General features: G+C 36.5%; 7 protein-coding genes across 7 annotated transcripts in view; 4 read left to right on the top strand and 3 right to left on the bottom strand.

Annotated features, from left to right (window-relative positions):
• The first annotated feature begins 125 nt into the window (after positions 1–125).
• LOC120777101 (general transcription and DNA repair factor IIH helicase subunit XPB) lies at positions 126–2,897 on the top strand. Its single transcript, XM_040108237.1, has 4 exons — positions 126–253; positions 304–811; positions 872–2,207; positions 2,287–2,897. The coding sequence occupies exons 1-4, from the start codon at positions 202–204 to the stop codon at positions 2,827–2,829; spliced, it is 2,439 nt and encodes an 812-aa protein (XP_039964171.1). The 5' UTR covers positions 126–201; the 3' UTR covers positions 2,830–2,897.
• On the bottom strand, positions 2,886–4,868 carry LOC120777102 (microspherule protein 1). The gene is made up of 4 exons (XM_040108238.1): positions 4,584–4,868; positions 3,822–4,530; positions 3,126–3,761; positions 2,886–3,070 (listed from the first exon to the last, which is right to left on the bottom strand). The coding sequence occupies exons 1-4, from the start codon at positions 4,754–4,756 to the stop codon at positions 2,978–2,980; spliced, it is 1,611 nt and encodes a 536-aa protein (XP_039964172.1). The 5' UTR covers positions 4,757–4,868; the 3' UTR covers positions 2,886–2,977.
• Positions 4,869–5,550: 682 nt separating this feature from the next.
• On the top strand, positions 5,551–8,515 carry LOC120778023. Its single transcript, XM_040109696.1, has 4 exons — positions 5,551–5,670; positions 5,834–7,144; positions 7,204–7,314; positions 7,372–8,515. The coding sequence occupies exons 1-4, from the start codon at positions 5,666–5,668 to the stop codon at positions 7,490–7,492; spliced, it is 1,548 nt and encodes a 515-aa protein (XP_039965630.1). The 5' UTR covers positions 5,551–5,665; the 3' UTR covers positions 7,493–8,515.
• Positions 8,516–9,955: 1,440 nt separating this feature from the next.
• On the bottom strand, positions 9,956–12,336 carry LOC120777878 (zinc finger CCCH domain-containing protein 3). The gene is made up of 4 exons (XM_040109437.1): positions 11,512–12,336; positions 10,857–11,450; positions 10,599–10,794; positions 9,956–10,534 (listed from the first exon to the last, which is right to left on the bottom strand). The coding sequence occupies exons 1-4, from the start codon at positions 12,258–12,260 to the stop codon at positions 10,148–10,150; spliced, it is 1,926 nt and encodes a 641-aa protein (XP_039965371.1). The 5' UTR covers positions 12,261–12,336; the 3' UTR covers positions 9,956–10,147.
• A 454-nt stretch (positions 12,337–12,790) lies between these two features.
• Positions 12,791–13,822, top strand: LOC120777689 (60S ribosomal protein L14; the record flags this gene model as incomplete). The annotated part of the gene is made up of 3 exons (XM_040109163.1): positions 12,791–12,922; positions 13,128–13,322; positions 13,530–13,822. Coding segments are annotated over 3 exons (528 nt in total), but the record flags the coding sequence as incomplete, so codon positions are not given.
• Positions 13,823–14,092: 270 nt separating this feature from the next.
• LOC120777688 (LETM1 domain-containing protein 1) lies at positions 14,093–15,813 on the bottom strand. The gene is made up of 4 exons (XM_040109162.1): positions 15,698–15,813; positions 15,103–15,606; positions 14,760–15,048; positions 14,093–14,688 (listed from the first exon to the last, which is right to left on the bottom strand). Exons 1-4 carry the CDS (start codon positions 15,811–15,813, stop codon positions 14,356–14,358), a joined length of 1,242 nt encoding a protein of 413 aa, XP_039965096.1. The 3' UTR covers positions 14,093–14,355.
• Positions 15,814–16,721: 908 nt separating this feature from the next.
• Positions 16,722–23,764, top strand: part of LOC120778492 — a 32,340-nt gene continuing 25,297 nt past the window's right edge. Inside the window, exon 1 of the mRNA XM_040110318.1 lies at positions 16,722–17,047. The gene's annotated coding sequence lies outside the window, so the exon portion shown is untranslated. The remainder of the gene's footprint in view (positions 17,048–23,764) is intronic.

The following is a 23,764-nucleotide window of genomic DNA, read 5'->3' as shown; positions in this document are numbered from 1 at the left end:
GGCTGCGCGTGAGACCTTTTTAAATGATAAACAGCCCACAAGTAATTATTGTGAATACCAATAAGTCCTCTAATAAAATAATCTGGTAACTCTTAATCTGTTTTGATTATGATTGCCAAGAAAATATTAAAAATATGTCTGAACGAACAAAACTTCAATTAGAATAGTGTTTGTTGTGAAATTTCTACAAAACTTAAAGTAATGGGCCCACCAAAGAAATCAAGAAAGGACAGATTTACCGGAGATAAATTTGGTAAGTGGAGGATTGTATTGTTTTTTATATTTTTAATGCCTAATTTTCAGGGAAGAAACGTCGTGCTGAAGATGAAGCTTTCACGCAATTGGTAGAAGATGGGGATTCTTTGCCTTCTGACGGTGTTACGGAGTTAGACGGAGTGCCAGTGGCTGCTTCTAAAAATGTCGAAACAAACGATGATGGCATTATGACGGACGAGTATGGAGCCAAGGATTATCGTGCACAAATGGAACTGAAGCCTGATCATACAAATCGACCATTGTGGGTTGCGCCAAATGGGCATGTGTTTTTGGAATCGTTTTCGCCAGTTTATAAACATGCACATGACTTTCTAATAGCCATTTCTGAGCCTGTCTGTCGGCCAGAACATATACATGAATATAAATTAACAGCTTACAGTTTATATGCAGCGGTGTCAGTGGGATTACAAACACATGATATAATTGAATACCTCAAACGTTTGAGCAAGACATCAATTCCGGAAGGTATTATTGAGTTTATTAAACTATGTACATTATCCTATGGAAAAGTGAAATTGGTGCTGAAACACAACAGGTATGTTCATATTAATTGGAGCTAACAAATAACGTGAGACTATTAAAAGATTTAATGTAGGTATTTCATTGAATCACCACATCCCGATATATTACAAAAGCTTTTGAAAGATCCAGTAATTCAACAATGTCGTTTAAAACGCGAAGAAGGCGAAGGTTTTATACAAGGCACATTAGAAGGTAAAGCCATCACACAATTTGGCACGAAATTACCACCAGGTGAAACCGCAGCCACCACATCGACAACTGACAATGATCCCAATGCTGCTACTGCTGCCGGAACAGCAGCTACAACAAATCCTGATGGCACTCCTGCTGTACCAGAAGATATTACAAACTTCTACGACAAAATTGACAACGAAGAAGAAGACGAGGATGAGGCCAATTTAAAAACCGTGTCCTTTGAAGTGAATCAAGAAAAAATCGAAGTCATACAGAAACGCTGCATTGAAATTGAACATCCCTTACTAGCTGAATATGACTTTCGCAACGATACACATAATCCCGATATAAATATAGATTTGAAGCCAGCTGCGGTGCTGCGTCCATATCAAGAGAAAAGTTTGCGTAAAATGTTTGGCAATGGCCGTGCCAGATCCGGTGTGATTGTGTTGCCTTGCGGCGCTGGCAAATCACTTGTTGGTGTGACAGCCTGTTGCACTGTGCGCAAACGCGCTCTAGTGCTATGCAACAGTGGTGTTTCGGTCGAACAATGGAAACAGCAATTTAAAATGTGGTCCACAGCCGATGACAGTATGATTTGTCGTTTTACATCTGAAGCTAAAGACAAGCCTATGGGTTGTGGTATACTAGTGACCACTTATTCCATGATTACGCATACACAGAAGCGTTCATGGGAAGCAGAACAAACTATGCGCTGGTTACAAGAGCAGGAATGGGGTATTATGGTGCTCGATGAAGTACACACCATACCGGCGAAAATGTTCCGACGTGTGTTGACAATTGTACAATCCCATTGTAAATTGGGTCTGACAGCTACGCTTTTGCGTGAGGATGATAAAATCGCCGATTTGAATTTTCTTATTGGGCCGAAACTGTACGAAGCGAATTGGTTAGAATTACAAAAGAAGGGCTACATTGCCAGGGTACAGTGCGCTGAGGTGTGGTGTCCTATGTCACCAGAATTTTATCGCGAATATCTAACAACAAAAACATCGAAGAAAATGTTGCTCTATGTGATGAATCCATCGAAGTTTCGTAGTTGTCAGTTCCTAATAAAATATCATGAAAAGCGCGGTGACAAGACTATTGTGTTCTCGGATAATGTGTTTGCGCTGAAACACTATGCTATAAAGATGAATAAACCGTTCATTTATGGTCCTACCTCACAAAATGAGCGAATACAGATTTTGCAGAACTTCAAATTCAATCAAAAGGTAAAATTATTATTAAAGTAAATATATGTATGTATATAAATGAACAAGTTATCCTCATTTCAATTTTGTACGCCCTTAGGTAAACACAATTTTCGTGTCGAAAGTGGCGGATACAAGTTTTGATCTGCCCGAGGCTAACGTTTTGATTCAGATATCCTCACATGGTGGTTCGCGTCGTCAGGAAGCTCAACGTCTTGGACGTATTTTGCGTGCAAAGAAGGGCGCAATTGCAGAGGAATACAACGCCTTCTTCTACACACTCGTCTCGCAGGACACCATGGAAATGAGTTACTCACGCAAGCGTCAAAGATTCTTGGTTAATCAAGGCTACAGTTATAAAGTGATTACACATCTGAGTGGCATGGATACTGATCCGGATCTGATGTATAAAACACGCGAAGAACAATCACAACTTTTGCAGCAAGTATTGTCCGCCTCAGATCTGGATTGCGAGGATGAAAAAGTGCCGGGTGAGCCCGGTTATCGGCCTAGCGGTGGCGCAGCATCTAAACGTGCTGGCGGACTTAGTTCAATGTCTGGCGGTGACGACGCCATCTACTATGAGCAGCGCAGGCGCAATGCAGGATCGGTGCATCCACTTTTCAAGAAATTTAGAGGTTAAGCATGGTATGCCAATTCAAATAAAACTAAGCGCAACACAAATATACAGAGCTTAAGTAAAGTGGTAAATATGTTGTGTATTTAGAATTCACAAAAGGGGAAAATTACATAGTAATCTTATGAATAACTGCTCAAAAATGTGCTAAACACTAGTTTAGTGAGGCCGTGGTCTTCGCGCTCTCATGCCTTATAGCATTAATAAGCTCATAGTTCACCAAAAACACGAATCGTAAGCTGCATATCTGGAAGCACATAAATTAAGTTTAAAAAGAAAAATATTCACTATTTACAATTTACCTCGACCACACAGTTGTTAGCGAGTCGCGTCTTATTTCCAGTCAACAAGGGCACACCATCAATGAAAAGAGGTCGTTTACCTTCATTAGCAATGAAAAAATCACCATTGCTGCGCAGTTTAATTGTGCCCTGACGTCGTGAGATTTTACATGCGGGTCCCTCCAAAGACAGATCGATATCTACGTGCGAGTCCTCAACAAAGCGACCAAAAGTGATCTCCTTCGAACGCATTAAATAACGCACCAAGCGACCCCTAAGCACGGCTAGCGTTTGACCATCAAATTCTGGTGGCGCGACGCCTGTGACCGAGTCCACTAAAACATTCCAACGGCTTAATTCATTTTCCAACAGACGAATTTCACGTTTATTTTGACGGTCTGTCAACGCTAACTCAATCTCCAGCGCTTCATCACGTTGATCATTCAGTTCGGCGTCCAGAATAAGATCCTCAGCATCGGAGAAACTTAGTGGTTGATCGCTCATATGTAGCGGCTTGACCACCTGATCTGGCAGTAATTGATATTGTTTCATCATTTGCCAATGATTCTGCAATGATTTAGCTGTCCGTGCGCTATAGAAAAGGGAGGCATTCTTTTCAAGTAAATCCTGGAACTGCTCCAGTTTTGGGCTATCAGTCTATAAAGAATTTAACTTTAGTCAACACCATATTTAATGGTATAAATCTCTTCTACTTACACTCTTTATAGTTCCCAATAGTTCTTCTTCTTGCACACTGAAAAGTGCCTTACTTTGAACTGACTCCACAAGCTCGGGATGTAGATTTCGCATAGCAGCAACTGCGATACGCGAAATCGCGGGCTCATATAGCAAAGAAAACCAACGAGATTGTAATTCCTGTAAAGTGAACTTGCACGAGAATTTAACGCCTCGATGTACCATACGCAAGTCATTCGTTTGTTGTATGCCAATAATTAGCGCTAAATCGTCAATTGGCTTCCAACGTCCTAAATCTTTCGTAGTAATCTGACTTGGAGGACGACCGGTTTTCTTAGATTTCTTGTTATTGGAACGTGGTGGACGTCTTTTGTCCGTGACATGTGCAGCTAGTGCACGTTCCATTGAAGGTGAAGTTTGTTTAACTGTAGTCGTCGGGTGAACTGGCGGCAGTGGAGTAGATGCTCCAGCTAAAGAAATATTTCCGTTGTTTGTGTTTGGTGCAGATGTCGACGTTGGTGTCTCTCTAATAAAAGTAGAAACCTCAAGATTGCTGTTAGCAGGCGTAGGTGCTTGTAGAACTGCTGTTGATAAAGATTGTGTTTGTGCAGAAGTCTGGGAAGTTGTGCGCTGTCGTCCGACTTTTGGTTCACCTCGCGACTGCGGAAATCCAATGCTGTATTCTACAATTTCGTCGTCAAAACGTTTCCGCTTGATTGAGCGAGACGAGCTATGAACGGAAAATAATTATATTATGTATTAGATGTCTATTGAAACGCTTACCTTCTACGTTTTTGGTCATTCTGCAGTTCAATTGGTAAATTCTGCAATGGCGTCCCTGTTGTTGAAATTTGATTTGATGTTGTTGTTGTTGCAGTCGTAGTAGGCGCAGACAAACTTGTTTTTTCTTTAGTTTTTTGAGCACTAGTCTTGGTAGGCGTTGCATTTGTATCCATGGCGACCACTGATTCGAAAACGGTAAGCCTACTAGGATTTAAATTCTTTTACAAGTATTATTTTTTACAGTATTAAATTTTCTTTTGTCAACAAGCAGCACAGAATTCTGAAAAGTGGAATTTGACAATTCAATCAAACTTATTTTGACAGAAATCAGTGCTGCCATTCAACGCGCACTACTAAGGTTACGTTTACAGCACATTATTTTAATTAAAACAATTTCCTATATACATATGTGTTGTATTGCATTAAAGTTTGTTAATAAGTCAATACTTTTTCCAAATTTTATATTACGTAGGAAGGATTACAACAGCTAGAAATAAAATATTTTTATTCGTTGGGTTGATCTTATTGAAATTACTTTGATGTTGCAAACGAATAAAAATATAAATATAGTAAAATAAACATTTGCTAAAGAAATTTTTGGAGAGTTCAACTTTTCTGTTTAAGTGTAAAAAAATTGTTAGCACCATACAATTTCAATTCATTACAATTTCTATTCTGTAATTTTATAAATGTAAGGCACAGCTTTCTTTAATTATTTAATTGATAATATGCTGAATGAAAATGTCGAATATGTTTGTGACAAGTTTGTCACAATGCAAATTTTAATAATTAAAACTTTACTTATAATTAACATCTCTTAAATAAAATAATTTATTAAATTGGTTGTGTTTATCTAAAGAAAAGTTTCATAAAATATATATTTTAGTTCAAAAGTGCAGATATATGGACATCTGGCAATATGGTAATAGTTTTCGATGACTGATGAAATGTAAATGTTTTTCTTTATTTATTTTTATTCAGTGAAAATAGTAGTTCAAAGGGAAAACCAAACTTCTTTAAAATTGTTTATTATATTTTAATAGCACAATAAAAGCAAAAGTAATTGAGCTTTAACAAGTGAGATGAGGTGAGCGCTAACACAGCTTAAGCGGAAATTAAAAATGTGTTTATAACATATGTAAAAGTGTGCATGAAAAGCAGCAGAACATAAAAACGCTGATTAATCGATTAAAAATTTAAAATGAAAACATTGCTCTTCTAATTAATTCCCTTTATTTACACACAACTAGTTTGCAAATGGAGAGTCCATTAACGGACAGCAAAATGGATATATCAGATGCAACAACTTCACAAGGCTCAGCAGGTGTATCGCCACTGGGAGAAGATGATGATCCTGATGCCTCACAATCGCCAACTCACAGCAATCACAATATACACCAAGTACTCATAAAAGATACAACTGTTGTATCGAATAGCACAATGAAGGAGGTGAATGTTGATATGGTAAATAAAGTTACATCGAATCTGGATAACAGATTGGTACGACCAGACGCGTTATCGTTGGAGCTAATACCACAGCGACAAAATATTGCACGTACCATTACCGAGAGTCATCCATTAATGTCGCCCACGTGTTCCGAGAATGAACACAGCTCGGCGAATTCGGTGACGATGAATAATGATGTCAAGCGCATCAATTTCCCCGATGTGGTGCCGCAATACGAACATGTGCAGTCGCCTCTTCAGGCTAGTACAATAATTGAACGAAATGCTTTAAATAATACACGCGGTATTGCTAACGCACCTGCTCCAGCGCACAATAAGCTAGCTTATTTACGTGCCCATAGTCCTGATCTCTTGAGTAGCGAATCTGAAGCAGACGTATCACAGTATCACGCTACAGTTGAGGCCAACTTTCAAACGGTGGCACTCTTACCCACTGTGGGTAATGAATTGCATAAAAATACTCGTCGTATTAGAAAATCCAATACAAATGGTGGTAATGGTGGTGATGACATCTCATCACTGGATTCAATTTCAAATCACAGTTTTGACGATGATGAGGACATTGAACATAATTTGGCTTCATTAAGCCCATCGAGTTCATTAATTGACGGTTTAGATGATGATAGTGACGATGGCGGCGTCGCCGGTTGTATAGATGATGAAGACGATTATCCCGAAGCAGTTACCCCAACACCACATTTGCAATCGATGGCGTTAACGAGCAACATAGAAGGTGCATCCGACCAATTGCCGCAATATTCGGCAGCTGAAGAGAGACGTGACTCAAGAAATTGGCAAAAGATTACATTACCCGATGGTCGTACCAGAGAAATAGATATGCGCGTGATCGAACCATATAAACGTGTGCTCTCACATGGTGGTTACTTGCAGGCTGGCGGCCACAATGCTATTGTCATTTTTTGTGCCTGTCATCTGCCGGATCGTTCGCGTGCTGATTATAACTACGTAATGGATAATCTATTTCTGTATGTGGTTAAAACATTGGAACAATTAGTAACGGAGGACTATGTGCTTATCTACTTGCATGGTGGCACTAGTCGACGCAATGTGCCGCCATTTCCGTGGTTAAAAAAGTACGCAACTCGAGTAATAGAAAGTTAATGTGTTTATTAATTTTTTGTTATTTTTGCAGATGCTATCAGCTTCTAGATCGCCGTTTAAGAAAAAGTCTGAAAAACATGTATTTAGTACATCCAACATTCTGGATTAAATCTATAGTATGGATGACTCGTCCCTTTGTTAGGTAAACGCAAGCAAGTTTCCCTTTTTTAATTTTTATTAAATAATATTTTGCTTACAGCGCAAAGTTCTGGCGCAAATTGGTGTATGTGAAATCTTTGGATGAACTCGCCAAGCACGTGATTGTGGAGAAAGCTGCCATACCGGAGAAGGTCAAACAGTATGATGCGCGACATAACTAAAAAAAGTGCTTACACTTGGCTTGCATTCCCGCCAAAGCTATGTACTTGGCTGGCAAATCACAATTAGTGCAATAGGCAAAAAATTCAAAAGCAGAAAAAGAACACAGCGAAGTTTCTACGCACCTCTTGCATTAGTTGATGCATTCCTTATGCGCCTTTTTAAATATTTTAAATTTATGTTCCATTTATCTGTATCTGGCATACAGTTTTTATAATTTATATTTACGCACTTCTCGCGCTATGAACTAAAACTCTTTCACTCCATTACTCGCATATCGCATACAGCGATGGGTTTTTCCTTTAATTGTTTTCTTGTAAAGTTCGGGATCTCAAATTTGTTTAGTATGTAGTATTGTGATATTTTCGCATTTATTCGCTTGGCTCTCCTCATTTCACATACTTTAGAGATGATACTCTCATAAATGAAAAGCAATAATTATTGCACTCGGTAGGATAGTATAAATTGTATGTGTATGTATATGTAAGTGTATCAACTCGTTTACAAAGGCTTATGTTAATATTCTATAAAAAAATGTGTTTACCGTTAAGGAGAAATGAAAGATTTAACTACACGAAAGAAATTATTCATAATTAATCATATATGTAGGTAAAAAAATATGTACATCGAATATTTTGTAGACTTGTATGTAACTGTACTGAACAAAAAGAAAGCACCCAAAGTCCGTGCAACGATAATTTGTTTTGGTGCCAAGCTGTACGATGGAAAGCCGGCTGAAAGTTATTGTGTATGTACCTTGTGGTTTTTGGTTTTTGTAGCATAAATAATGTAAATCATACCAATATGTAACATTTTACATATGCACGTCCAATGATGTGCTAACGCTTATGTATTTCCATATATATAATATATGCATTGATTTGTTATCATGCTTTTCCTACATACCTACATATCGTACGCTAATTACAAAGATGTCAAAAAAGTTATAGAAAAAGCTAATAATGGATACATGAATGTTAATAAATTATTAGTGTACTTTCTGCACTAACATTTAAGTTCGAAAATTATAACTTAATTTCATTGATTCTCAATTGTCCTTTATAATTTTACATAAATTTATAGTATGATTTCATTAATAACGATCAAAAAATATTTACAAATTTCTTATGATTAAAAAGTAAGAAATGTTTTATATTAATTTATTTAGGGTTGCAAATAATGCGCGAATTAAACTTTTTTTTTTATTTTGTAACCCGTTAATTTTAATTAAATAAAATTTTTAATCCTGAAAATCAGATTAAACATATATTTTTATATTCTATTCCTAAATACCGATTTAAAAAATAAAAAAATGTGAGCCCAAGGTTATAATTAAGAAACATATTATTTTAGAATTTACATTTTCTCACGTTTGCGTACTTCGTGATCTACCATCTTAATAATTTTTTGAAAAGTAAAGCTTATTTTTAATAAAATATCCATAATATAGTTAACAGTTGTTCACAAAATCTATGTGCGTAAATTTCATTACATCATAATTCATCATTAAATTAATTCTCAATATTATATTTCCTTCATATATTGAACATATTCTATATTAACCTATTTATATTTTTTTATAAGCATGATTAGACGAAATATTGATTATTTTCTTATGAGATAAAGAATTTCGCGATTTTATTTCTTTGATTAATTTCTCAAATATTTTAATGTGATTTGTTTTTGAACTTAACTGAAATTGTTAACGGGTCTTTGGTGTTAATTAAAAAATGCTTATCTAATAGTTTGCATTCAAGTCTAACAAATTCTTAGTTGACGATTTTCTTTATTTATATTAATTAATATGTTCATTTTCTACAACAAAAAAACAAATGGGCCCCTCCGCGGTTAGTTGTTACTAGACGTGCGTAATGATCCAAGTCATTTATTTATACAAAAAGTTTATGCTCATATCAAGCAGGGTGTTTAAATTCATTCAAATACATACATACATACCAACATACGCAAATCAAGTCTAATATAATCTTTACTATTATTATTATAATTTTTATTAGACAAAATGTAATTAGTGCAACCTCATACCACCAACTTAGCAACATGAAAACTTTCTACTTGTTACCTAAACCCACATATTTTCTAGTTGTAAGAAGAAATGTACGCAAAAAACTAAAAACTACAATCGAAAAACCATTTAGCTGTTGACAGTGTAAAAGGAAATGTAACGCTTTAGAAACTTTATAATCTTTGGATTTTGTGTACTGCATATGCTATATAAATATATATATACATACATATACATATATGTCTAAGCATTCCCAGACTAATTTGATATACAAACACGCTGAGTATTTACTAACAATTAAATAAATATAATAATAGTAAAAATTATAATCACTCAAATAAATACCTTATTGATATTATGATACGCAATATTTGAAAACAACACAAATTGTTTATATTCTATATCGGCACGCATAAAAGCTGTCGGCACCAGAAACTCCGAGTTTTTATATTTTACATCGTTTTTCTTTATTGATAACTCAGTTACATTTTAAAAGACAAAAAATTAAAATATGAACCCTTGAATATCGGCGATGTTGGCATTTAAGTTTTAATTCACAGTTACTTGCTTGTAAAAGAGCAAAATTTTAATAACTTCCCAGCTTTTTAGTAGTTTGATCATTTATTTTTAATTTCTACAAGAGCGGTATGAAGGCAGGCAACGCGCCGACTTTGGGGCGCACAGGTGCTGAAGGCATTTCAGTATCAGAGTCTAGTTCTTCCGAACATGTGTCAATCTCTTGCTTTTCAGCACTCTCATCCTTTTCCTTTATATCACATGTTGTTGTTGCATTTGCATTTAGACATTTGTCAATGAAATAACGCTTTGCTGCGCCCAAATTATCTTGTGTGCCTTGAACAGCAACTTCTTTTGCTGCAGCAGTGTTCACTTGTTTATTTTGCTGCTTTATTGGCTCATTTAAAAGTTTTCGTTTGCGATTCTTACAGTACACACAACTCGATAAGTCACAGCTACCTTTACGCTCGTATTCAGGGCACAAGAATTCATGACGTTTGTTGCACTAATTGGAAAATAATTTTTACGCTTGATTATTAAACAAAACATACAATTTGTCTGTCTTTTACCTGCTCCGCTAACTTGCAATAACCCCGTAGGAAATCCTGGCAAATTTCTGCGTTTACGCTAAGCTTTTTATGTAGATATGGACAGTCTGGGCGCACGCAAACACCCTGTAGAAAGAATTTACAAACTGGCATTTTGGCAAGCGAAACATTATGTGAAAGTAAACAATCTGAGTTGTGGCATTCACTACGTAGAAATCTATAATAAAATTATAAGTTAGGCATGTTAAAATTTATAGTCAAAAAGGAAAAAATACAAACCTTGGGCAAATAGTAACTTGGTTCTTATCATGCACTTTGTTGCACTTCCCTCTTTCGTGCGCTATACATTTGCCTATGCGTTGGAAAATCGCACATGGTACATTGGTTTTGACGAAACGACGCGTGAGTAACTGCAGGCTACGGTTCTTCGCCGTATTCAGATGTGCCAAGGCCAAATGGTTGCGCGTCCGCACGAAAACGTTTTGCGTTGTGGAAGCTATGTAGGTTAAACCACCAATGTCTATACGCTGGCGCTGCCTTTGAGCGGGTATTGTAGGCTCTGGCGTACCCATTACGCTATCCTTGGTAGTAGGTGCAATACGGGTTAGTTTGAAACCATTCTTATCTAAAACAAATTTTGTACCATGAACAAATAGCACACGCTCGTTTGCCGTTTTGATGGGTTTTTGAATAATGTTTTTAATGGTATTAGTTTTTACGCTTAGAGACGATACTCTAGCTGGTGACAATTGATTTGACGCATTGCTAGAGTCTTTTCTTTGTAATTTATTGCGGGTGGATCGGTACAACACACCATTTATATTAAGCATTTGCAATTTTTTGTTGACAGGCAGTGATCGCAGCTTAGAGGAACTGAAATATACGTAAAAACACATATAATAAACGATTGTTATGAAAATTTATATAAACTTACGTTATGGCATTTTTTGTTTCCGAAGTGGAGCGCTGCAAAGCATAGCGTGCCACAAAACTTTTCCGTTTTAGTTTCACACCTGACGTTGCTACTAAAGGCAAACCTGGCCGTCGATCTAGTTTGTACTTTCCATGTGTGCTTTTGGGGGAGGCGGGGGTTATATTACGTAATAAAGTAACAGCTGGAGACGTATGCGTTCTTCTTACTAATTTTTTACTACTTAAACGTATGAGAGGTGATGGCGCAGGCATAACTTTTGTTGTTGTAATTACCGCTGGCTCTCGAACAATTTTAGTGCGTGATTTGGTTATAATTTTTTGTTTTGTGTCTTTACTTACTGGTAATATACTTGATTTAGTGTTTAAAGTTGCTTTTTCCACTTCCTGGTCAGATTCATCGCATAAGTCAATAATTTCACCATGAAAAAGCAAATTTTTTGGTAAATTTGTTTTAATCGGAGTATTTTTGGTCACTGACTTCACTTTTTCGGAGCGTTCTTCGCCATAATTTAATTGCAGTCTTTGTTGTTCAATGAGTTTACTATTGAAGAAGTTTGGATTCATATGTATTGCTGGTGGTCTATAAACACCCAAAAACAGTGGGTTGATGTGAGCACCTGATGACATTGTTTTGCTTATTACTGCATTTGCTGCGCAATTCGCTATTGGATGAATTTGTTTGTTAAAATGTGGATTAATATGGATAGTTCTCGAGGTTGAACTATCCGCTTTACCCTTTAATTGAGGCATATTAAAAACATGAATTATCTTCAATACATTTAATATTAAATATACAAATGGACTTTTTCACGAGAATAACACAAAATACTAAATAAATTTTGACGTTTCTGACAAATGAATGTTCCCACCTGTATGAATTTATTTGATAAATAAGTGTTTCCCAGTTTTGCAAATATGTCAAATGACAACTCTGAAATGTCATCACTCTTTCTTCTTTCAGCAGTTACGGTTCAATGTAAGAATCCATGTTGAATCTGTCTTATTTGTAGAACCGCAACCAAGTTTCTTTCTTTCCGGTTAACCATGGTAAGGAGACATCATAATTTCTCTCCTCATTTAATGTTTTAATAAAAGTGTAAATAAAATGTGAACAATCATATAATGGTGCATGACTTCTTAGTGTACAAAGATTCCCATTAATTTACTTTTATTGTTGAAGTTTTTTATGTGATAAATTTGCAATTGCGAAACGACTTCACGTGGTGGTGGTACCACTTGGAACTGTCATATTGAAACGTGGAGCAGAGCCAACTTAATGATTTACTAATACTTCATTTATCTATTTACAGCCTTTCCAGAGGTTTGTACAGACTGGCCGCATTGCCAAATGCTCGGCGGGTCCCTTGAAGGGCCGCCTAGTCGCCATTGTTGACGTTATTGATCAAACACGCGTAAGTGAATGTGAATGCATGTTCGATATTGTACAAAGGGTATGCAAGTGATGATACGGTTCACGATAGGAAGTGCCAACTGATACATAACTGAAGCTATTTACAACCATAACTGAAACATACCCTCAGTTCAATGTCGAATAAACACTATATTATCTTCTGATATGTTTATACAATTAAAAAAAAAAACAATTGCAACTTATAGGTGCTTGTTGATGGTCCCTTGACCGGTGTACCACGTCAGGAATACAGATTGAATAATCTACATCTGACCAAATACCGCATCAAGTTCCCCTTCACTGCCCCCACACGTATTGTACGCAAAGCATGGAAGGACAGCGACATGAAAGCCCAATGGAAGGCTAGCCCATGGTCGTCAAGATCACAGAATATTTGCAAGGTAAATTTCAATTAATTAACGGTTATCTTTTGTGTTCAAAAAGTATTTACAACCTTAACATGATGATAATGAAAGTTCTTGATAGGAATTGCCGGCTGATACATATATGAAGCTATATTATTTATTTTCTGAAAAATATGACTTATAATTTAAGTGTTAAATTATTCGTATTTTGTTTAAAAAGTTTTCTTTCTTTTTTGTTTTTAGCGCTCTCATTTGAATGATTTCGATCGTTTCAAGCTGCGTTATGCCAAGCGTCAACGTAACAAGTTGCTCACCATTGCCTTCAACACACTGAAGAAGCGTACCAAGTCTGACGGTACAGAGCGTAAATTGAAGAAGGACAAGCGCGAACGTATCCGTGAATTGAAGGCGCAAGGTGTGAAGAAGGGTGCTGCTAAAAAGTAAACACCGTCTTTTAACTTTTCAGCTTAGTATGCTCGTGTACTAGTTGACTACTTTTCGGAGGAAAATAAAGTTATTTTATAGGAATAAAGAAATGTGGAGTCTTATTTCGTAGTATTGAAGTTAAGTAGGAACAGTTTTAAGTGTGTTTTACTAACGAAACGTGTTTACGTGAAATGGAACACGATTATAATTAAAGCCCTTCATATGACAGTCGGGTCTAAGTAAACGGAACGGACTCGGATTTCTATCTGGCCAAGGACTGTCATCGCGGCACCATGCCTCGAAATTGTTTCAGAATGATTCTGCCGTTACAACAACAAAACTATGCGATGCTAAATGGATTGTAGTTGAAAACAAATTAGTTAAACAGTGCAGTATTCATATTTATTATGAAAAAAGGTGGGTACTAAATTTTTAACAAAAAAATGGAGCTAATATATGTACTAATATAATTCGTAACAAAATACGAATCATTTGATGTATATGAACAATAAAATAAACTTAAAATAATGATAAGAAAGCTTCTTTCCTGGCACTTCGATATGTGGTAGTTCTTTCCTTTCAATCTTTTTTCTTTATCTTCAAGTGCGTCTTGAATTACGATCGTTCGCTTTTATTTAACCATCTAACTCTTGTCATAAATTAAGTGCCAATTATTTGGATGGTTATAGCCTAATAGCACTGGCAGGTACAGGAACATGCTAATATGTTGCTCTTCAAGTGATGTGGAAATTTTTATCCAATTCCGTAGCCATGCTATCATTTCTTCATGGCTAAGATTGCTGGGATTGAGCCCACGTATATAGCAAGAACGTCTAATACCATCCGGATGCATGTTATGAACATGTCCTTCGCGTACAATAGCTAAATCCATGTTATGTACCAGAAACGCATGCTCCGCAAGGTGATAACGTTTGAACAAAGGCGTTGGGACCCCATGCAGTTGACACAACAATTTCTACAAAAACAAAATAATTACAACAATATTGTAATAAATGTGTTCCAAAACGGTATATAAAAACTACTCACAACTTGTTTCCTACTTAGAGAGAGCAGATCGTATGGCGGTTGCGCAAAAATGTCTTTGACTCTGAGCAATGACTCGACACTGGGATGAAAGCCGCTTCCCAACATGCCCAGTATTTGTTGCAGTTCTTGGTGACTTTCGTGTTTCTTGGTGTCCTTTAATTTCGATTGTAGAATTCTGAAAACAGATTTATTATTTTTCAGCCGCCTTTGCAATATCGCTTGCTGGAACTCTGCCCGTTGTTGTAGGGTCCAAAAATGCGAACATAAGAATAGCTGTGGATACGCGAAACTAAATGGAAAATTAAGAAAGTATGACAGTGTGTTATTCTTACAATATACCTACATTAACGGCATCGCCACGTAACCGACCAGCGGCAGTGCCACGACAATTAACGCAGGCGCAACTTTCATCATATCGCGTGGCATTTGCATGTAGAGCTCAAGTTCTTTACGATTGAGCGCTTTCAGTCCCATTGGTGAGTTATTCACAATGCGCGCTACCTTTAGGTAAGATTTCATATCGTTGTAAAAATCCATTACGCCGTCAACATAAGTGCGATATAATTTCATGGCTGAGGGAAAGTTTTTCTCCAACAATTTTTCATAGTTTTTGATATAGTCAAAAAAATGTTTAAACATATAGCCCTCGACGTTTTCTCTTGACAGCCTTTGGGAAGATAATTTTTTGTCATCCTTTGCGGGTGGTGGCCATTTAGACCAACTCTGTGCATCATCCGAGTCATCACTTTTAGCTGTTTCATGCTTTGGTTCTGTTGAATATATTTTAGGTGGAACGATGGGTGGGAGTTGTGATTTCTTTTCGACAGCGCGTTTCTCCGTTGCACCACTACAAAAATATGATTAAATAATTAAAATTTGTTATATTTCACTTAATAATGTGTGAAGTATACGTAGTGGTGTAAATTATAGTAGCTTACCTTCGTTTCCGTATGACTATGGCTAGGGGGGTGGCATACTGTTGCCGCTGCAGTGTAAATGAACTACTTTGGGAGAGATAAGCCGGTCGGCGCAAAAGGCGTAGCGCAAGGGTCATCCCTTTATTTTGATTGAACCTCGTCCTACTTGAATGGATTCATGCGGAAGATATCACCTGTGGCCTCGCCACTGAATAGATAAAGCACTTTGACCCAGTAAAATCAGAGAATTAATATGAATGCTTGAAAAATACCGTCCTATTGAGTAATGTGAACAGCAAAATGTCAAAACAAAAAATGAAAACAAACCACCGGGCAATAAAAGTGTGAAATGTCAAATTTTAAAGGTTTTGAATATACACTGTGGTCGAAAAAATGTGTACAAATTATATGTTAATTGTCAATTTCAATTAAATTCGTCATTAATTCAAAATTTTTCCCTATTTCAGAGCACTTTGTAGGATAAAAAGCAATTTTTTGGAGAAAAATCGTTTAACTTATTATTATAAAAGAAAAATATATATGCATTTGAAAATTTCTCCAGCGTTACTTCGTATAGCGTTACCTGTATAAAAATAATATTCAAAATTTCAAAACGATCAGTAGTTTTGATGTTATGAAGAGTACCGACTCTGAAAACGGGAGTTGTGGGGGAAACGTTTTAAAGTTTGGAACACTAAAATTTAGACACAACATTTTTGAGATATTATCCAATCATTTAAGACAAATGAAATTGAAAACGGAGGGATGAGAAGGATTTGTTTAAAATTGCCTCTAACAAACTTCATAAAATTTTTGAGGATATACGATGACTTTGGCTTAGTGAATTACTTCAACGGCAATCCAGCACCATTTACAGCGTTTACTGTACATGTCATTACCACTTTACCGGTGAAAGAGAGTGAGAGCACAAAAAGCGTTAAACTTTTGAAAAGCTCAAATTGAAAGCTTTTAAGAATCGGCAACTACCAACCAAACTAATCTACTCGCTGCGCGACAACAAGTCAGTTTGCTCCAAGACGTTCGCAGCTTCAGTGTAGACGAAATAAAAGACCCAACATCCATGTGAATAACGCTTTCAATGGGTGCATCCGTGCGAATATCAAATACGGCCGTTGATTACTAAAATAATTGCTTAATTACTTTTATAACGCAATAAGAATTAATTTTTTTGTGCTTTGAAGCTGTTTCGAAAGTACCTCAATTTTTAGAAGCACTGTGTGGAGTAAACAAGTGCACGGTTATGTGAAGTAGCATAGTTATAGGCGCGGTGTGGAAAAATGTAATGAAATAAAAGTGTGTAACATAAAGTTGCTGGCATTCGGTGGGATATTGTAACATGTTATTATTGTTGTCAGTATTTATTCTATTGAATTTGCGTACATCCGTTTATACATACCTACATACATATATATATATGTATATATATAAATGTATGGGTGCGTGTCAGTATGTGTATACATATGTATGTATATATGTGTTCACCTTGAATATGCAGTGTGGCATAGATTTTATAAGTAAAAGTAAAAATTTTTTAATTCACTTCAGAGAGTATCCTTGAAAACGTGAGAAGTGAAGACTAGCACATTGCTTTTACACTTTTACAAATATTATACAATATTAGATGTACACACACACCCACACACAAGCATATAGTACATACATACATACATACATATGTAAGATGCAGTAGCAAAATGCAGGCGCGAATATAAATAAAAGTTCCAACAACTTTCTAGATACACAAATACATACATTCGCGCCAGCGACTGTCAGTGCAAACAAAAACAAAGCGTTTGGGTCAAAAACGCGCCCAACAGTGGGAATGTGTGAATTGACTGGCAAGTGTTGACTTTTCTGTATTACATTTCTCAGCTATATACAAACATACAGTTATACAATAATATATGTATACACACATATATTGCAATAATGTGTATATGGATGCGCACATGTGGCTGTGTAAGCGTTTTATATGTATGTGCGCAAAACGTTGAAATTTAGAAGAGATATTTAAAATAAGCAGCAGCGCTCAGGTGTTCACCCTCTGGCCGATGACAACCGCCAACTCAGCTTGTCGGATATGCATAAATATGTCTAGCGGAAATGCTTTATATACAGTTACGCACATATATACACATACATATGTACACATGCACAAAAGAAGCGGCAAAACACCTGTTCGGGTGGAAATGATTGAGGCAGACAATATTCAAAGACACTTGTGACCACTCAGAATAATTGTACGAGTGTTAAGTGCTAAATAAATGTGTTGCAAAGTATTTATGTGTATGTGTTTTGGGTGTATTGTAGGCCGGCATTTATGTGAATGGTCTTTTTCCAGAAGAAACATTGTCATTTGCGTATCATCGCTTAAACAATTGATTTAACATTACAATGTCTAGGTTGTGGGTGTATTTAGGGTGTGTATGAGTAAACCTAAACAGAACGCTAGTTGGTAGACATAATTATTGGCATGTTAACATAAGGGTGCCATAAAGTTTACGAAATAAATTATTTGTAAATTTTCTGCTAAAAAATAACTTTTAGTTTCCGTTTTGAATATATTAGTAGTTTTGTATTTTTTCTTTTGATAAAACTAATAGATGTTAGAAATACATTAAAAAACAAGAAAAACGTCAACTTCGGTTGTACTTCAGCTTAATAGCCTTCACGCGTGCCATTCTAATGCTTAAAATTACACAAAAAGATATTTATCTTGACTTCAGACGGTGGCAGCGATATGCTATCGTGGTCCAATCTATGCAGTTTTGTTCGAAGATTGTAGCGTTGCCTTGGAGAATAATTTATGCCAAATTTCGTGAAGAAAATTTGTAAAAAGAAAGAGTTTTTCAACAAGAGCTTTTCCTGGATGACAGTTATATGCTATAGTGGTCCGATATCGACTGTTCCGACAAATAAGCAGCTTTTTGAAGAGACATTTGCGGGTGCAAAGTTTCAGATCGATATCTCAAAAACAGAGGGAATCATTCGCATCAAATACGGTTTTTTTTTCCTCTTTTTTTACCGTAAACCACCTTCGTAGGTATCGGTGGAACGCTGAATAATGTTTTGCCGGAAGCGGTCGTAATAGCTCTTAAAAGATATGGCCCTGAATCAAATCTCAAGCATTTAATTTTCAGTCTTCTCTGGGACAGAATGATCGTAGCTGTGTGGAGTGGCGCATGTCACAAGGGAGAGTTAGGGATTATGGTAACTCGACTTACGAGGAGAGTCGGGTGATTGTCATTAACAAAGGGAAAGGGCTGAGTACCAAGTATGAGCTAACTCAGTCTTATCTCGGCATCATAAAAAACCGAGCGGCTAAACATAGCCTTGGCATAAACCCTAAGAGATATAAAGTCCCACAGTCGCGGATCGGATACGTTCGCCTTAAATCTGCTGTAAAAGTGAAATAATTACTTAGATAATAAGTTCTTGGAGAGGACAAAAAAGGTGGTTACTTATCCGGGTCCCAAACCCGGCGCACAACCTTGGGGAGAGATGGTTCGCCTTCTCACTTAAGCTCGCCTTCAAAAGGATGCCTTTGACTACCCAGAGGATACTTGGTCTAAGACCCGAAGTCGTGAGCTACTTAAGCCGTATGTAAAGTAATCGTTTCTGGCCACTCCCAAGTGATTGGCGCTCAGGTAACTTTCCCCACTTGCGTGAATTTCAACAAATGACTTCATTCTCCTCGTTTCTGGCCACTCCCAAGTAAAGCTACGCCAATAAAGAAGAAATGTAGAGGAGAAATTGGGGTAAGGCGGCGTCTCTTATCGAGAATACTATTGTTGTTCTAGAGACCACAATTAAACCAATTAAGCGCTAGAAAATAAACTCGAGCAGCATGAGGTTTGCTGTCTATTGCTGAGATTTCTGCCATCAAATAACCGATTTGTCTAAAACTCTAGAGCTCAGCTTCCTTAAGGAATCTGATTATCTATTCCAATAGTAGAGCGGCAATACTAATCTTGAACACAATGACTATGCACTCGAAGGTGGTTAAGGATTTCAACAGCATATTAGTTACTTCTGATTAGGACTAGTTTGATTAAGTTATGACAGGTATACGTAACTGCAAAGCTGATGAACTGACACGGAAGTGCACCTTGCCTCGGGTTCTTTGGAGTGGGAGCAGGTCGGAGCTCAGCTGTTCTCTTGCAGGCTACTATTGAAAATGGCGAACGGTTAAAAATTATTGATATCTGTGCGTTCGTTCGTTGTTCCAAAAATAATCGCAAGTGAGCTTTTTGCCTTCAGAAAAGTTAAGTTGTCCCTTAATTAGATATAATACTCTTTACATATAATAAAAGTTCCCATACAAGAACTTGAGTTTTATCGATTAGTTTATATGGGAGCTATATGTTACAGTGGACTGATTTGATCAATTGATTGTACCGTTGTCTTGGACAATAACTTATGAAAAATTTCGTGTAGATATCTAATAAATTAAAAAAATTCACGGACTTGATTTTGATAGACCAGTTTGCTATAGTAGTTCGATATAGTTGGTTCCGCCAAATAAGCAGCTTCTTGGTGAGAAAATAGCGTGATCGAAAATTCTGATAAAAATCTCAAAAACCCGAAAAAGTCTTTTCGTATTCCAGATCAACCTTCAACTTATATTTTATTTATAACAATAAATAAATAAGCAAATATGTACCATTTCAGTCGACCACTTTCTGGCATTTTTCCGCTAGAGAAATTATTCCACAATGTAAAGCTTTCATCAGTTTAATCGAAATTTCCAGAACGGAAGCGAGCGAACCATTGTTGTGCTACAGGAACTGATACACAATCGTCTCCGTAAACTTCACAAATTTCATTGGTCGCTTGCGTTGCATTCTTCCCTTTAAAAAAAAAAAAGTTCAAAATATAGCGAATTTCTTCATTGTTTTCACTCATTTTCGAACAGCTGTAACTTTTTTTCAACTTCCTCGAATTTAATTTTGAAATGGAGCTTAAAATCTCACTTTTCCAACACTATATAGTGTGAGACAATGTGATTGTAGCACTGGAGATATACGACTGCAACGACATCTATTGACAAAATACGAAAAGACTTTTCCGACTACCCAATATAAACGGACAGATGGGCATGGCTAAATGAACTGGTCTGGTTAATCATTTATATAAATGTTTTATATAAATATACCCTGAAAAATTTTCCAGAAACAGTTATTGTAAATGTACACTTCGTATTATTTATTTATGGCATTTAAATAAAAAAAAAATAGCTCTGAATAATTTGTATGGCATTTATTTGTTCGAGTGCACAATTTGCTTTTTGTGTTTAAATAGTGGCCACAGGAAGTGAACTTTTACTGTGTCTAAAGTCAAATTGTTCGAAAAATGCAAATATTATATATTTTTGGCACTGACCCAAAGTGAAGAGACACACCTGTGGAATGCCTTTTAAATATGCTCTGCACTGACGGAAAAGCAAATACACAGAAAATGATAGATAAAAGTGTAACAAAATTTTTGAAGGGTGATGAACAGTTGTAAAAAGTAAATAATAATAATTTCAAAATGGAAGGCATTTAATTTGCATTTGAAGGATATTTTGTGAAGACATTCAATTTTTTCCTGCTTTCGTAAATAAATCTCACTTTTCTATGCAATTGATTATTAATATTGCCACGTCATTCCGAACTCCACTTATCCGAAAGGACATCACTCAAAGGCCACTTAAGCGCACAAGCAAAAAACGCGTGCCAATTGGCGGTGAAGTGAGTGTCGAGTGTCAATAAATACATTGCTCGGCTAAGTGATTGCTGCACACATACACATCAACGTTGGATACATTGAATGCACTGCAAACTTAGTTACTCACACGCCCTGTAGACCACACACTTGTACGTTACTCATTTTATATGGAGTTGGTTACTCATACGTCATGATGCACGACATTGTGCAATGCTTACGTTGCATACGCTTTAATGTCAAAATTGCATTAATGCCACCATTGCATGCATATTTATTTCAAGTTTTTTGCACGCACTACAAAGTTGAGGAGACTGTGTGTAGTGGGCGGTGCGACGTATGGCGCGGTATCCAAGGTCAAGGCGTCATTGAACGTTAGCGCTGGCGGAACATGCATAAAAGCGCAGGCAAATACGCACACTACTTTTAATAGGATTTGTGCAGAATATTTATGGTTGAAATCAAATTAAGTAAAAAAAAAAACACCAACAAAGCATCAAAGTAGAAAGCTGTCATGCGAAGAAATAGCAACGTTTGAACTAAATTATGCTTATAACTATGATATAACGTGGCCTGAAGGAAAAACGTTGTTAAGTCGACAAAAATGCGCAGGGAGCAGCAAAATTTTAAAGAGCACTGATGAAGGTGGAAATGAGTTTGAAGTTAACATTTCGGTAACATTTTGAATTTTATGCACGTTAGCTTTGGCAGAAGAGACGATAAAAATGGCTTATATTGGGTAGTCGTACTTTGTCAATAGATGTCGTTGCAGTCCTATATCGCTCTGGCCGATTTATCGTTGAAAAAGTCGATGAAATTATAGAAAAAATTGGCCAGGACCGTCACATAAGCAGCCATGGCATCGCTAAGGAACTTAACATTCATCATCAAACGGTTTTAAACCATTTAAAAACGGCTGGCTACAAAAAGAAGCTCGATGTATGGGTACCACCTGAATTGTCTGTGAAAATCTGCGATTCTTTGCTGAAACGAAATAAAAACGAACCATTTCTGAAGCGAATGGTAACAGGAGACCAAAACTGCATTAAAAACGACAATAATGTGCGAAAAAAATCATGGTCCAAGCGTGGTGAAGCTCAAAAAATGGTCGCAAGTGAAAGGTTATGCTTAGTGTTTGGTGGGATTGAAAAGGAATCATCCACTATGAGCTGCTCCTGCCTGGTGGAACGATTGATTCTACATTTCACTGTCAACAACTGATAAGATTGAAGCAAACAATCGAAAAAAAATGTCCTTAACTGATCAACAGAAAGGCCTTCGCCTTACATCAGGACAACGTTAGACCACACACATCTTTGGTGACTCGGCTAAAACAGGGAGAACTTGGCTGGGATGCTTTGATGCATCCACCATATAGCCGTGACATTGCACCATCGGACTATCATTTGTTTCGGTCAATGCAGAACTTCCTTAATGGAGTAAAGTTGGCTTCAAGAGAAGCCTGTGAAAATTACCTATCGCAGTTTTTCGTCGAGAAACTAGAAAAGTTTTACACTGATGGAATAATGTATCTAGAGGAAATTGGCAAAAAGTGGTAGACCAAAATGGTATATATTTGATTCACTAAAGTTCATTATAAATATAAAAAAATCAGAAATGAAGTTTGATTAGAAATACGAAAAGACTTTTTCGACTACCCATACTCATACTGATGTTATAGGAATGCCAGTCGTTTTTTCATAACAGAGATATACTCAAATGATTAATGCTGTTCCTTTTTATTGTTACTTTAACTTTAGATAATATTTTGGCCGGGTTTTGAAACCACAAACTTCCCACTAAACAACTCTAAGCTAATGTGATTGTTGTTGATGTCTTATTAATGTAAAAATTGTAGTCTTTTTTACTCTTTTAACTCAAATCCATTTTATTTTGATCACTTTGTCAACTTCGTGTCTAAAAGTATATTACATTTAAAAGCGTTGCACCTACTGACCTCCCTGCAGGGCATGCGTGCTCGTACATACTTGCATAAGCATAAATATATAATACATATGTACAAATATTGCAATGTTTTTTAACTATAAAATAAGCATGTACTCGGTAGGTTTTCAATTGCGTGGGTGCTTATTTGAATGCCACATAATATTGCGGAGCTGCATTTCTGCAGCATACCACCGTTTGACGCTTGGCCACTTGCCCTTGTTTATGCCTTTGTGTCACACAATAAAACTTATACATATGTACAACGCATAAATGCCTATGTACATAGTATATAAATAAAGCAGAAAGTGGATTTATTTGTACACAAGTTAAAGTGGAAATAAGCTAAATGTGCGATTGTGTTGGCGCGATGACGGCAAACAATGCAACACAAAACATTGGAAACGATTTAAAATT

This window comes from Bactrocera tryoni, chromosome 5, assembly GCF_016617805.1.
Source record: "Bactrocera tryoni isolate S06 chromosome 5, CSIRO_BtryS06_freeze2, whole genome shotgun sequence".
Taxonomy (NCBI): Eukaryota; Metazoa; Arthropoda; class Insecta; order Diptera; family Tephritidae; genus Bactrocera; species Bactrocera tryoni.
Note: the sequence above shows the minus strand (reverse complement) of the source record. Positions and strands in the feature narration are given on the sequence as shown.

What these genes read in the sequence shown, in the direction of transcription:
- LOC120778023 (XM_040109696.1), top strand. An exon ending in CCATTTCCGTGGTTAAAAAA is followed by an intron (nt 7,145 to 7,203) that starts GTACGCAACTCG and finishes TTATTTTTGCAG; the next exon opens with ATGCTATCAGCTTCTAGATC. An exon ending in ATGACTCGTCCCTTTGTTAG is followed by an intron (nt 7,315 to 7,371) that starts GTAAACGCAAGC and finishes TTTTGCTTACAG; the next exon opens with CGCAAAGTTCTGGCGCAAAT.
- LOC120777102 (XM_040108238.1), bottom strand. Translation starts at nt 4,756, where the DNA reads ATGGATACAAATGCAACGCCTACCAAGACTAGTGCTCAAAAAACTAAA. An exon ending in AATGACCAAAAACGTAGAAG is followed by an intron (nt 4,531 to 4,583) that starts GTAAGCGTTTCA and finishes TTCCGTTCATAG; the next exon opens with CTCGTCTCGCTCAATCAAGC. An exon ending in TATTGGGAACTATAAAGAGT is followed by an intron (nt 3,762 to 3,821) that starts GTAAGTAGAAGA and finishes AATTCTTTATAG; the next exon opens with ACTGATAGCCCAAAACTGGA.
- LOC120777101 (XM_040108237.1), top strand. Translation starts at nt 202, where the DNA reads ATGGGCCCACCAAAGAAATCAAGAAAGGACAGATTTACCGGAGATAAA. An exon ending in ATTTACCGGAGATAAATTTG is followed by an intron (nt 254 to 303) that starts GTAAGTGGAGGA and finishes CCTAATTTTCAG; the next exon opens with GGAAGAAACGTCGTGCTGAA. An exon ending in TTGGTGCTGAAACACAACAG is followed by an intron (nt 812 to 871) that starts GTATGTTCATAT and finishes GATTTAATGTAG; the next exon opens with GTATTTCATTGAATCACCAC.
- LOC120777878 (XM_040109437.1), bottom strand. Translation starts at nt 12,260, where the DNA reads ATGCCTCAATTAAAGGGTAAAGCGGATAGTTCAACCTCGAGAACTATC. An exon ending in GAAACAAAAAATGCCATAAC is followed by an intron (nt 11,451 to 11,511) that starts GTAAGTTTATAT and finishes CGTATATTTCAG; the next exon opens with TTCCTCTAAGCTGCGATCAC. An exon ending in ATTGCAAGTTAGCGGAGCAG is followed by an intron (nt 10,535 to 10,598) that starts GTAAAAGACAGA and finishes TTTTCCAATTAG; the next exon opens with TGCAACAAACGTCATGAATT.
- LOC120777688 (XM_040109162.1), bottom strand. Translation starts at nt 15,813, where the DNA reads ATGACCCTTGCGCTACGCCTTTTGCGCCGACCGGCTTATCTCTCCCAA. An exon ending in TACGTGGCGATGCCGTTAAT is followed by an intron (nt 15,049 to 15,102) that starts GTAGGTATATTG and finishes TTTTCCATTTAG; the next exon opens with TTTCGCGTATCCACAGCTAT. An exon ending in CTCTAAGTAGGAAACAAGTT is followed by an intron (nt 14,689 to 14,759) that starts GTGAGTAGTTTT and finishes TTGTTTTTGTAG; the next exon opens with AAATTGTTGTGTCAACTGCA.